Source organism: Aythya ferina, assembly GCF_964211825.1.
Source record: "Aythya ferina genome assembly, chromosome: W".
NCBI lineage: Eukaryota > Metazoa > Chordata > Aves > Anseriformes > Anatidae > Aythya > Aythya ferina.
In genome coordinates, this window is record NC_140313.1 from 8,261,980 (window position 1) to 8,275,146 (window position 13,167).

The 13,167-nt window shown below is 52.4% G+C and overlaps 1 protein-coding gene across 1 annotated transcript; it reads left to right on the forward strand.

Moving 5' to 3' along the window:
* Window positions 1-1,438: 1,438 nt before the first annotated feature.
* Window positions 1,439-4,599, forward strand: LOC311426346 (adenosine 5'-monophosphoramidase HINT1-like). The gene is made up of 3 exons (XM_084502797.1): window positions 1,439-1,626; window positions 3,444-3,549; window positions 4,254-4,599. The coding sequence occupies exons 1-3, from the start codon at window positions 1,481-1,483 to the stop codon at window positions 4,506-4,508; spliced, it is 507 nt and encodes a 168-aa protein (XP_084358923.1). The 5' UTR covers window positions 1,439-1,480; the 3' UTR covers window positions 4,509-4,599.
* Window positions 4,600-13,167: the final 8,568 nt, after the last annotated feature.

Genomic DNA, 13,167 nt, shown 5'->3' on the forward strand with positions numbered 1-13,167 from the left:
GGTTGGATTTGATTTTCTTACAACAAGGAGGACTGTGTGCAGCCCTACGTGAAGAATGTTGTGTATATGCAGATCATACTGGGGTGGTAAGAGATACAATGACTAAATTGCGAGAAGGATTAGAAAAACGCAAAAGGGAAAATGAGGCTCGTCAGAATTGGTATGAATCCTGGTTTAATTACTCACCTTGGCTTACTACCCTGCTATCAACCATAGCGGGGCTCTTGTTGTTACTTACATTAGCACTGACTTTTGGACCATGTATATTCAATCGAGCAATCACAGTTGTGAAAAGCCGATTAGAGGCAGCTCATCTTATGCTCGTGCGTGCTAAGTATGAATCTCTTGAGCAGGAGAAGGACGACGCAGAAACTTTGATGCTCAGCAAGCAAATATTGCAAAAATTCAATGAACAAAATATGTTAGAAAAAGAAACTTTGTGCATCACTTGTTTCATACACGTTATTATTAGTAATACTATTATCATAATGATTGTCGTTATTGTTATTATTACTATTTATCTGTCTTTATCTCAACTCACGGGCTTCGCTTTCCCGTTTCCCCGTTTCTCTCCCCATCCCAGAGAGGGAGGGGAGAGGGTGAGCGAACGGCTGTGTGGTGTACTGGGGCGATATGTGGAGGATTTTAATAATTCCATGTTTTACCAGCCCAATACACTCGGTTATACAAGGAATGCAAATACCTGCGGTACCTGTTGTGGGAATAGAAACGTTGTTTTTGCAGAGTTCCGCTGTTTAGAGGGAAGGAACGTGGTACTGAGATATGCTTGCAGTGATAAGAAAGCTTAGCAGGCGACCTTGTAAAATGCAGACAACCAGACTCCTTAGGACAATTAGGTGAAAATGGCGGTGTCAAGTCAGATAAGTGAAGAAACATTACCACATCAGATAGATTGTGAACCTGGATTACCCCCTCAGTGGGGAAACGGGGGCGGGTCCTGTCATCAAAAAGCATATAAACTGTGTTTTGGAACTAGTAGGCGCGCTCTCCTGCTTGTGGGGCGCCCGCCATTGCAATCAATCGCGAGTAAATTACTACTTCACTGAGATCCTCGCCTGAGCCTAAGCTATCGGCTACGGAGTGTTTCTCGCCCTCCCTTCCAACCCAAGCCACGCTATGATTCTATGAGCGGAGCGCCTGTTCTGTGGAGCTCGTTTCCCAGCCGTGCAGGGCCCAGATTCCCTCCGCGGAGCCGCCCAGCCCGTTTTCGGGCGCCCACTTCCTCCCTCCCGGTCGGCTCCCTCCGCGCCCCGAGGGCACGCGACCTCCCTGAGCGCCGATAAGCACCGGGTCGACGGGAGCGGAGCCGCCGAGAGGGCGGGGACAAGGGAAGAGGGCAGGCGAGGCAGCCAATCGAGGCGCGGGGGCGGTCGGCGGCGATCTGTCGGCCCAATGAGCGCCGCGGAGGGCCGGGCCGAGTGCGGGAAGCGAGGGGGCGTTGTACCGAGCGGGCGCCGTCATGGCCGACGGGATTGTTAGGGCGCAGGCCGCCTGGCCCGGTGGCGGCGCTGCCGCTGCTTTCGGAGCTTTCGGAGCGGTCGCCTGCAAGGGCAAGGAGGTCCCCGCCAACGTTCTCCGTGAGGATGAGCGGTCGTGGACGAGGAGGTAGCCGCGGCGTTGTTGTGCGAGTCTTTCCTTCCTTTCCTTTCCCTCGGCCGCTCGCAGGCCCTCTGAAACGAGGGCCCGTCGCGGGTCCCGGGAGTGCGGCAGGGCGTGTGGTGGCCTTGCTGCGGGAGGGAGGGAGGGACGGACGGACGGACGGTCGGTCGGGGTCTCTCCGGCTCGTGGCGCTCTCTACTGCAGCGCCTCTAAAACGCCGCGCTTCTTCGGTGCCTGCCCCCGGGGTGCCACGGCGCGTACTGGGTCGCCGGCGCAGTCGGTCTCCTTGGGGGTTCGGACTGTATGCATATAGGCAGTGAGCATCGCAGTAGTGACCGCAATCAGTCGTTTCTGCGTAGCAGAAATGCAGGTCTTGATGCGCCTCGTGATAGCGTTCTAGAGACGCCCCGGCTCGGCTGTGCTAGGCTTTGGTTATGGCACCACCCCCACCGCGCACACGAGCGCGCGCTCTCTCCAAAGTGGCTTGTGAAAGGGAAGAATTGCAGCTTTTCCTAGCTTTCTTAAACACCTAGAAACCAGTCAATCCCGCAGGCTGCGAAAGCTTCCCAGCTCTCATTTCCGTGCTGGAGGTGGACCGTGATAAGAGCACGCTGGCAAGGTTCACTGATGCTGGTGCGCCGCAACGTGCTAGGAACTAAGTGAGCAGCTGCTGAGAGTTATGAAAAAATTGCAGATGTTATCTGCAAGGTGTTAACTCTAAGTTAGTGTCCAGCATAACCGTTGTTGCTGTTTTTAAGTTTGAAATGCTAAAGATAGGACAGTTAGGGATTTCCTCTGCTTCTGACGGCAGGGTTTATCTGCAGCGTGGAAAACAGGCCCTTAGTGAAAGGGGCTGCGTTGCCCGCTCTGCGTGCTGACTCGTAGAATGATTTGGCTTGGAAGGCACCCTTAAAGATCATCTAGCCCAACCCGCCTGCCGCGGTCAGGGACGTGTTTCACTAGATCGGGTTGCTCAAAGCGTTGACGCGTTGCTTGGAACAGCGCTTTCTTAATAGGTCTCGGTAATGTTGCAGCTGCTGCCCGTTTGGAGTATTGGAAGCATTCAACTGCTCTCCGGAAACCGTGCTTGCGGTAGCGCCCCGCCTTTACGAAAGGGCGCGTTTCCTGTCTCCTTCGTGGTGAAGGCTGCGCGAGGAGTCTGCGTGTGTGTGTGTGCGCACGCGCGTCTGTTTTGACTCGGCCGTACTGGCTGCAGCAACGTATGTAACCTGAACGCTGTGCTTGATTGGAGAACCAGGCCGTTAACTTGAGTCTGATGAGTGACTTGAGAGCAGACAACCTACTCTGACCGCTCTTAGTGCGACGCGTTTCCTGGAGGACGAATTAGTTGCAGTTTCTCGCTTGGTCTTAATGGTTTCCTACAGGTCGGTGGTATTCGTGTTTCGAAGGTGATGCCTTGGCCTCGGTCTGGAGGTGTCTGACGTCGGTCCGGCCGTAACGGGCTAATTTGGAACGTTCCTTCCCCTGAGTATGTGGCGTTCTCGAGGACGGAGAGTTAATACGGCCTCAGCCGGATTACTCCAGGTTCTTTGAAGATGCCTTCCTGCCTCTGGCCGAGGCAATATTTGGACATAACCGAAGGACAGTTAGCCATTGTTTGCCGCTTGTGTGTCTTGTGCGTAGAAGGTAGAGAACTTTGCCTATTCAAAGCTCGCTTAAGAAGAATCGCTGTTTTGTCGTGCGCGTTTGGGGCGCCTGATAATCTGCTTCGGTAGGACGAGTTCAGTGGGGCATAGTGATTTGCTTAAGCTGTTGCCTTTCTCTGAAGCCGACTACGTTTTAACTGTTTACTCTTCCTCCAGTGCCTTGCGTTCCGTGATAGTTCGCCTCAGGCTCCAGTGTTTTTTCCTAGTCCTTCCTGAGAAGGCAGTTGTCCGGTTATGTGAAGCAGACGATTCTGGCGGACCCGTGAGTACTGTGGGAGCTTTCTGTTTGCTAGGCTGGCTGTACCTGTAACAGGTTTGTAACTTCCTAGACTCTTTCCCGTCCCCTCTTTTCCTCTGGCTGTTGCAGAGGGGCGCACAGTAGGCTATTTGGGGTTGTCCGATGCTGTAGTCTTTCGCCTCTAGCTTGTAATGGAGTTGAGCTTTTTGACTGAGAGCAGTGATATAAAGCGATGCTCGTCTCCAGCTACGCGCTTGCAGTGCAAAAAGCAGCGTTGTTCCGGCGTGCGGTCTGATGCCCGTTTTCACGGTTTCCGGACAGCGGGGGTGGTGCCTTGACTATGCAGAAGAGGGCTTGGGGTTTGGGCAGGTCAGAGGCGAGGAAAGGGAAAGCTGGTTGAGCGGCGCTTGGGTGTTTGTTTCGCTGTTAGCTATGCAAGTCAAGTTCCAAGGCTCTGTGAGCCCACGCAAGAGAAAAGGCACCGTGAAGCTTTTATTTTCCGACAGAGTGGCTTACGTTGCCCGAAGCTATGACGGGGGCTTTAAGCCCCAAGACAAATTCAGCTTCTGTGACTGTTTTGTAGTCTGTTACTGTCTAGAGGGTAATTCAAAGAGCGGCGGTTGAATTGTGAAGGATTAGCTAACCGTGTTCTGTGGGTGGTTCTCCGCTCGCGTTCATTCTGTGCGTCGTGGCACAGCACGTTAGGTGACGTTATTTCCTTTTTCCAGCTTCTTGGGCGTTTCGTGGTTGTTGGCAAGAAGTGTGCTGTTAACCTGGACCTGACCAATGGATTCCGGATGGCTGTGAATGCCCACCCTCGGGCCCTTCAGACTATCGTGTACATCTACGTATTCTGGGTGGCGGTCAGTTGGGCCGGCCTCGCGGCTAAGGTTTTTGCACCGCAGGCGTCACTGCACGCGTACGGGTCGCCGCCGAATAGGTTTCATATGTTGCCCATCAGTCTAGCCCCTGTTGAGGTTTGATTTATTATTTTTTTTGGACGGCTGTCTGTGGAGGGTAATAAAGAGCTTTTGAGCAGCATTTGCACAATAAAGATGGAGCATGGGGATATCACCTCTGTCTTGCGTGTCTTACCGATGGAAATAGTTCCGCAAGTTAAAACGGCGTCTCCCTGGAGCGCACGTGCGCAGAATGTTTTGGTCCGTTGACAGTGTCGTGTAGGTGGTGGTTTGCCCATTCATTTGGAACGCGAAGCTAGAAGCGCTCGGCGGTCCTGTGGGTCTCCGTCTTCCTAAGACGATCTAGGATGTGCTGTGTGTTTGAGGCCTTGCTATCTTCCCCCTGCTCCCGAATAAAAGCGTGCCCTTTTATTGCGAAATAGCCGCGTTGAGGACTGGCAGATGTAGAACCAGAGAAGAATAAGGTTGGAAGAAAGCTTCCAGGCATTGTCTGTTGTCTGCCCCTGCCCCGAGGAGGAGGCAGAATAAACTCTACCGGGTGTAATTTCTGACAGGTGCTTGTCAGCCTGTTCTTGACTACCCTAGGAGTTTTGCTACCGCTTTCTTTTCGGTCCTCCTCGTGGGTTTCGCAACTTTGAGAAGGAATTCCTCCCACAGGATGTAGAAGGCTCTGGGATGCTTGAGTCGGCTTCTGATAAGTTCGAGACTCGGCTGCCGTTCTCTTTATTTTTTTTGTGTTTATTTTTAGTGTCTTTTTTTTTTTTCCCTAAACGAAGTCCGTTGTTCAGTAACTAGAAGAAGGATTAGCTAAAGGCACCATAAGGCTTTTAAATGCGATCACCTCTCGTGCTTTGTTAGACCTCTGGCTTCGCTCTGCTCCTTGTTTAATCGCGATTACATTCAAGGCTTACTGGAGCGTGGGAACGTTAAAATGCTATTAAATACTCTTAGTGTTTGAAACTTGCTAAATGAAATGATTTTTGTGACTCCGTTCCTCATAAAGAAACTTGATTCGTTAGCCAACCACTAGAACAGGCTGCCCAGAGCTGCATCCAGCCTGGCCTTGAACGCCCCCAGGGATGAGGCATCCACGACCTCCCTGGGCAACCCGTTCCAGTGCCTCACCACCCTCTGAGTGAAAAACTTTCTCCTAATATCTAACCTAAATCTCCCCTGTCTTAGTTTAAAACCATTCCCCCTTGTCCTATATGATCCTTCCTTGATAATAATGATTATTATTATTAATTAAACAATTTAACTAAAGGGGAAAAGAAAGGGGGAAAGGGAAAAAAGGAAAAAACCAAAACAAATAAAGGCTACGTGGAAGTGCAGAGGAAAGAAATTACTCTCTACTTCCCACAAATGAGCGATGCTTGACCACGTCCTCGAAGCAGGGCCTCAACATGCGTAGCCGGTGTTTGGGAGGAAGACCGACGTTTTCACAACGAGAGCCCAGCCTTCCCCTCTTCTTCCTGTTTCCACCTTTTATTGCTGAGTGTGACATCATACGGTATGGAATATCCCTTTGGTTGGTTGAAGTCAGCTGCCCTGGTGATGTTTGTCTTCTCGCTTTTTTGCCCACCCCCTAGGAGGGTTAGAGAGAGTCCTGATGCTGTGCCAGCGCTGCTCGGCAGTAGACGCAACACTGGTGTGATACCACTGCTGTTCTAGCTACAAGTGCAGAGCACAGCACTGTATGGGCTGCTGCCGGGAAAGTTAACGTCCCAGCCAGACCCAGTACAGGCCGTTGCCCCTTGTCCTATCCCCACTAACCACTGCACAGAGGGTGGCGAAATCCCACTGTCTCCCACGCAGAAGATATTTGTAAACATTGATAAGATCCCCTCTCAGTCTTCTCTTCTCCAGGCTGAACAGACCCAGGTCTCTCAGTCTTTGCTCATAGGGAAGATGCTCCAGGCCCCGTATCATCTTTGTTGCCCTCCGCTGGACTCTTTCCAGGAGATCCTTGTCTTTTTTTGTACCGGGGAGCCCAGAAGTGGACACAGTACTCCAGGTGAGGCCTGCCCAGGGCAGAGTAGAGGGGGGGGATCACCTCCCTTGACCTGCTGGCCACGCTTCTTTTAATGCACGCCAGGATCCCATTGGCCTTCTTGGCCACCAGGGCGCACTGCTGGCTCGTGGTCAACCTGTCGTCCACCAGGACCCGCAGGTCCTTCTCCGCAGAGCTCCTCTCCAGCAGGTCATCCCCCAGCCTGTACTGATACATGCGGTTGTTCCTTCCCAGGTGCAGGACTCTACACTTGCTCTTGTTAAACTTCATTTGGTTTCTTCCCGCCCAGGTCTCGCTGAATGGCAGCACAGCCTTCTGGCGTGTCGGCCACTCCTCCCAGCTTTGTATCATCGGCGTACTTGCGGAGGGTGGACACTATTCCCTCATCAAGGTCGTCGATGAAGATGTTGAACAAGACCGGACCCAGCACCGACCCCTGGGGAACACCGCTAGTCACAGATCTCCAGCCGGACTCTGCGCCACCGATCGCCACCCTCTGAGCTCGGCCAGTCAGCCAGTTCTCAACCCACCTTACCGTCCACTTGTCTATCCCACGCCTTCTCAGCTTTGCTAGCAGGATGTCGTGGGAGACAGTGTCAAAAGCCTTGCTAAAGTCAAGGTAGATGACGTCCACTGCTCTCCCTCCATCAACCCAGCTGGTGATGCCATCATAGAAGGCTACAAGGTTGGTCGAGCACGATTTCCCCTTGGTGAATCCATGCTGACTACTCCTCATAACTTTCTTCTCTTCCAGTGGCTTGGAGATGGCATCCGGAACAAGCTGTTCCAACAGCTTTCCAGGGACAGAGGTGAGACTGACCTTTCCAAGAGCTCCACATCCTTCTTGTGCTGGGGGCCCTAGGCCTGCACGCAGTATTCCGGGTGGGGTCTCCCAAGAGCAGGGTAGAGGGGGAGAATCTCCTCCCTCTCCCTGCTGGTCACCCCTTTTTTAATGCAGCCCAGGACTTAGTTGGCCTTCCGGGCTGCAAGCGTGCGCTGCTGGCTCACGTCCAGCTTCTCGTCCATCAGGACCCCCAAGTCCTTCTCCACGGGGCTGCTCTGAAGTTCTTCTTCTCCCAGCCTATAGAGATACCTAGGATTGCCCCAGCCCAAGGTCAACGCCTTGCACTTATGGCATCCCTTCCCTCTATTGTATCGACTGCACCGCTCAGCTTGGTGTCATCTGCAAACTTGCGCGATTCCGTCGTCTATGCCATTGCTAAGGGTGTTGAAGAGCACCGGTCCCGAGCCCGACCCCTGAGGGATGCCACTTGTGACCGGCCTCCGGCCAGAAATAAAGCCGTTGGCCACAACCCTTTGGCCGCGACCAGCCAACCAATTCTTTATCCACCCAACAGTCCATCCTTCAAAGCCCTACCTGTGAAATTTAGAGAGAAGAATGTGGTGAGGGACCACATCAAAGGCTTTGCTCGGTCCAGGTAGCATATCCTATCCCAGGACTGGTTTCAGCCGTAAACAACAAACAGTTATGAAGAGAGATGTAGCTTTGTAAATATTTTTGTTGCCTTGGGTGAATTGGTGTCTGGTCACATTGATTGGCCCACGTGGTAGCTGGGAGATGGCCGACGGGGAGGACTGAGATGTTAAAGCTGCCTGTGGTTGCCTGCCCCCAGCCCCGTCCCCGTGGGCCATCCCGATGGCAGTAGCGCCCGCCTGGAAGCTCAAACTGAAGCGAGCGTATTCTGATGTCATTACCCTCCAAGCCTGTCAGAGAGGCAGAAGCGCTGTGGCCTCCTCAGGCAGGAACTGCACGTGTGGGGACGGCCGCGTCCCTGCCGCCGTGTCGGGCCAGTTTGAGCTCCGCTCTCCGTGCGGCTGCAGGGCACCGCGGACCACGCTTGGGCAGCCTCGGGGGGCGCTGCCTAGTTTTCCAGAAGCTTCCTCCCCAGCTGAGCAGAAACCCAGTTGTGATGTGTCAGGGCTGAGCGCAGGCTTTGTATTCCTTCCCGCCACCCCCTGCACGGGAGGTGCAGCTTTCCCCCTCGGAAACACCAGCAGTTGAAGTGGGGCTCTCAGGGAAGGTTGTGGAGCAAGTTCTGAAAAGGTAAGGCCTGCCCTGGCAAAAGCGGGGATTTGCCTGCAGGGAGCAGCGCCCAAAAGCCACCAGCGCGTTTGGGGTGGAGCTGATAGGGTCATAAATAACGCTTGGGGCTACGAGCGTGAGGTCCCACATCTGGTCCGGGGCAATCCTAAACACAAATCCAGGCTGGGCGGAGAATGGATTGAGAGCAGCTCTGAGGAGAAGGGCCTGGGGGCGTTGGTTGATGAGAAGCTCGTCAACCGGAGCCGGCAATGCAACGTGCGCTTGCAGCCCGGAAAGCCAACCGTATCCTGGGCCGCATCAAAAGGAGGGTGGCTGGCAGGTGGAGGGAGGTGATTCTCCCTCTCTGCTGCTGTGCTCTTGTGAGGCCCCACCTAGAGTAAGTACTGTGTTCAGCTCTGGGGTCCCCAGCACAAGAAGGACGTGGACGTACTAGAAGGCGTCCAGAGGAGGGCCACGAAGATGACCGGGGGCTGGGGCACCTCTCCTAGGAAGGCAGGCTGAGGGAGTTGGGGTGGTTCGGCCTGGAGAAGAGAAGGCGCCGGGGAGACCTTGGAGGGGCCTTCCAGTACCTAAAGGGGGGGGGGGCCCTACAGGAAAGCTGGGGAGGGACTCTTTGCCAGGGAGAGGAGCGATAGGGCCAGGAGTAATGGTTTTGAAGTCAGAGAGGGTAGACTTAGGTTGGATAGTTGGAAGCGATTCTTTCCTGAGAGGGGGGTGAGGCACTGGAACGGGTTGCCCAGAGAAGTGGTGGATGCCCTGTCCCTGGACGTGTTTAAGGCCAGGTTGGATGGGGCTTTGAGCAACCTGGTCTAGTGGAAGGTGTCCCTGCCCAGGGCGTGGGGAGGGGGGGTTGGAATTAGGTGATCTTTAAGTAAGGTCCCTGGATTACCCCCTCAGTGGGGAAACAGGGGAGGGTACTGTCATCAAAAAGCATGTAAACTGTGTTTTGGAACTAGTAGGTGCGCTCTCCTGCTTGTGGGGTGCCCGCCATTGCAATCAATCGCGAGTAAATTACTACTTCACTGAGATCCTCGCCTGAGCCTAAGTTATTGGCTACGGAGTGTTTCTCGCAATTTGGGGGCTCGTCCGGGATCCAGTCACCTACCGGGGAGCCCCACCGCCGCAGCAGGAGGAAAGCATGCCCTGCTGATTTCAACGGTCCTGTGCATCGACGGTGGCGGTTCTGCGGAGAGCTGACAGAGGGCCCGAGACTGATTAAAGAGGCAGGATCCGTGAAGTACTGGGAAAGAGAAGAAGGTAGGCACTCCGGGTTTGCTAATTGATCCGGTAACTCTGTGCACAGACCAAGGTAAGAAATGTTAAGTATTGCCTTGGGGGTCGGGTGAGACTCTGCGTGATGTGTGATTGAGACGTACTTTTGTACGAAGCGAGTGTGGAGTCCTGATCCGCGGTTCCGTGGCTCCGTGAGGGGTGTGGCCGGAGACGGACAAAGCGTGAGATAAGGGAGAGAAAGGAAGAGTCTCGGGAAATTTGGTGTACGGTAAGCCCTTGCGCAGGGAAGTGCTTGGAAGTACACCAGGGAAACGGTGTACGGTAATTCTTGCACGGGGGAAGTGCTTGGAAGTACACCAGGGAATCTGGTAAATTCATAGGTGTGTGGTAGCCCTTGCACGGGGAAGTGCTTGGCAGTACACCCCCATTTTCCAGAATCGGAACGTTAGTGTGAGGTACCCTGCAGGAGGGAAACTTCTGTAGCAGCACACTGACAAGGGCTAGGAAAAATGGGAAATATCCCTGGGGGAGTGCCTACCAACAGTTCTTCCTGAAGAATGATAAGAAATTGGAAACGTAATCCCAAAATTAGAGGAGATTGTAGAAGGGGAGAAAAAAAAATTAAATACTGTGTATCAGTCTGGACAAAAGAACCAATTAAGGAAACAGCAGTATTTTGGCCAAAATACGGGTCTGATGAAAATTCAGGCTTTACGTTTATGTGTAAACAATAAGCTTCCTTTTTCGGAGAAGGAGCCAAGTTATGCTCCCTATAATCCTAATACTGTACCCGTGGCAGCAGCAGTCACTCCAGGAAGGGAGACAGGGACTGTAGTTAACACTGTCCCTAAAGAAGGATCGTACTCTAGGCTCTGTCAAGAATTAGAACAAGGTAGAAGATATATTGAGAATTTTGCCTTCCCTGGCACTAACAGTGCTAACACTAACGGTGTATCCTCTTAGGTGAACTACCCCCCCTCCTTAGCAGCAGAGAGGTTAGGACTTTTAAGAAGGAGACGAAGTCTTTATTCGAGGACCCCAACAGCCTAGCTGAACAATTAGACCAGTTCCTAGGACCTGACTTATACTCTTGGGGGAGGGAATTATGCCTATAAGTATGTTGTTTACAGGGAAAGAGATGGGAATGATCAGGAGGAGAGCTGCTATACAAGAATGGGAAAGAGCCTCCAGGACCAGGGGTACTACCGGCAGAGCAGAAATACCCACTTGCCAATCCTGGCTGGAGTAAGGATAGTGTGCAACACAGAAATCATATGAGAGACTTGGGGTCAGAATGAGAAAGTACTCGGGGATGAGTCCCGAGGACCCGGTATCCCAAGGGCTCTTGAAAGTTCATTGTGTGATTAAAGCCTGGCAAGATATGCAGAAAATGCTCCAGAAGGTGGGGGGATGTAGTGAACAGTCACTGGGGGGCCCTCCTGCAGGAGGCCCTGGAGGTGTGTGTCCGGAGGGGAGATGAGAAGGAAAAGCAGAGAGCGAAACTAATGGTATTGACAGTGCAGCGGGTAGTGAGGCAGAGGGTTGGAGAAAGAGGAAGAAAATCTTCAGGGGGAGTCAGGGCCAGGATGGAAAGGAGAGGAAGAGAGATGAAGGAATGGCAGGCAAAGAAGGCTGCCTGTGTTGTGGCCTGAATCCTAGCAGGGACAGGCTTTGATAAGATGTTTTAAGTGTGACCAAGGATTCCCAGGGGATGCAATGTATGATTACATTGTACCAAGAAAAGACTGCCTGGGGAAATGAGGCCTGTAAGTCTCTCTTTGCTGTTCCTTGTGTGATAGCAACATCGCGGTTCCCCCTGCATTCTCTACAGCTATAGGTAACCATACAGCTTGCCTCTCACGGCAGGGTGTGAGTGCTACCCAGCATCTGGGAGAATTTGCCTTGTGCTACCAAGGACTTGATGGGAAACTGCTCAAGACTTGAGATCCCCACCCAGGGCAGATCTCTGGTGGTACGGTGGAGGGAAGATCTTACGGTCCACCCTACCATATAACTGGGGAGGCACTTGTGCGCTTGTTCGTTTAGCTATACCCTTCACCCTGGCATTTGAAAGAGAAACATCACAAATACCCAGAAGAAGTTAAAGAAGCTTAGGAGTATCATTCGATGACAGAGTATACGTAGATTCTATTGGGGTGCCTAGAGGAGTTTCCGATGAACAGAAAGCCAGGAATCAAATTGCTGCAGGGTTTGAGTCACTGTTCTGGTGGGTAACGATCGATAAGAATGTGGATTGGATTAATTATATTTATTCTAATCAGCGGAGAGTCATAAATTATACAAGGGATGCGATGAGAGGAATTGCCGAACAACTAGATGGCACCAGCAAAATGGCTTGGGAAAACAGAACATCATTAGGTATGATGCTCGCGGAGGAAGGAGGTGGGGGGTGTGTGTGTGATACTGAGCAACCATTGTTGCACTCTTACACCCAGCAATACTGCCCCAGATGGCTCAGTAACTAGAGCATTGCAAGGGCTTACCACCCTTGCCAGTGAATTGGCAGAAAAAGTAGGCACATTTACGTCCTTGATCGTAGTTGTAGGAGTTTTGACAGCCATTGGTTGCTGCATTATCCCCCGTGTAAGAGGACTAGTACAGTGGTTAACTGAAACCGCACTATTGAAACAAATGACCATGGAGCCACCACCTTACTCAGATAAGGTGATAATGAGGAGATGGAAAGCAAAGAAAGCGAAGGAGAAGACGAAATCTACCAAATTACACCTTAGAGAAAGGTTTTTCAAAAATCAACGGTTTATAAAGAAGAAAAGGGGGGAATTGTCATTTATAACAGTTGGGGGCTCGTCCGGGATGGCTTTGGTTCCTGAATTCTGATTTGATCTAGGAGAGGCGCCTCACCATTTGGTGGCTCCTGTTCGAGTCAGGTCGGGACTAATGGCATCTTGAACCTGAATAAAGGTAAGCAAAGAATTTGATTTTGTTACGAGCTCCCTTGCCGGCTGCAGCACTGTATTTTGCCCGTAATTCTGCGCGCGAAGATCCGAACGAAGACGACGGAGTCGTAAGCATTTAAGGCGTATACCGTTTGGTTGGGTGGGATTCGGTTGCCTGCGTGTGTAAGAGTGTGACTGAGACGGAACTTAGTTCCGAAGCGAGTGTGGAGGTCTTCTAACCGCGGCTCCAGTCTCCCGCGAGGGACTTGGCCGGTGAAGGACCGAAGCGATTCCTATAGGATTCGTGGGTGGGTGATAGGTCCTGAACCCCCTGCAAGACACTCTTACTAAGGTAACCAAGGGCTGTGGGAATTGCCATAGTAAAATTCCTAGATGGGTCAGACAGAACTGAAGACCAAGGACCAGAAGAAAGGGAGCAAATTACCAGACATACCACCAGAAAGTCCATTAGGAATAATGATTAGCGGACGCCCC

What these genes read in the sequence shown, in the direction of transcription:
- LOC311426346 (XM_084502797.1), top strand. Translation starts at nt 1,481, where the DNA reads ATGGCCGACGGGATTGTTAGGGCGCAGGCCGCCTGGCCCGGTGGCGGC. An exon ending in GAGCGGTCGTGGACGAGGAG is followed by an intron (nt 1,627 to 3,443) that starts GTAGCCGCGGCG and finishes CTCTTCCTCCAG; the next exon opens with TGCCTTGCGTTCCGTGATAG. An exon ending in CAGACGATTCTGGCGGACCC is followed by an intron (nt 3,550 to 4,253) that starts GTGAGTACTGTG and finishes TCCTTTTTCCAG; the next exon opens with CTTCTTGGGCGTTTCGTGGT.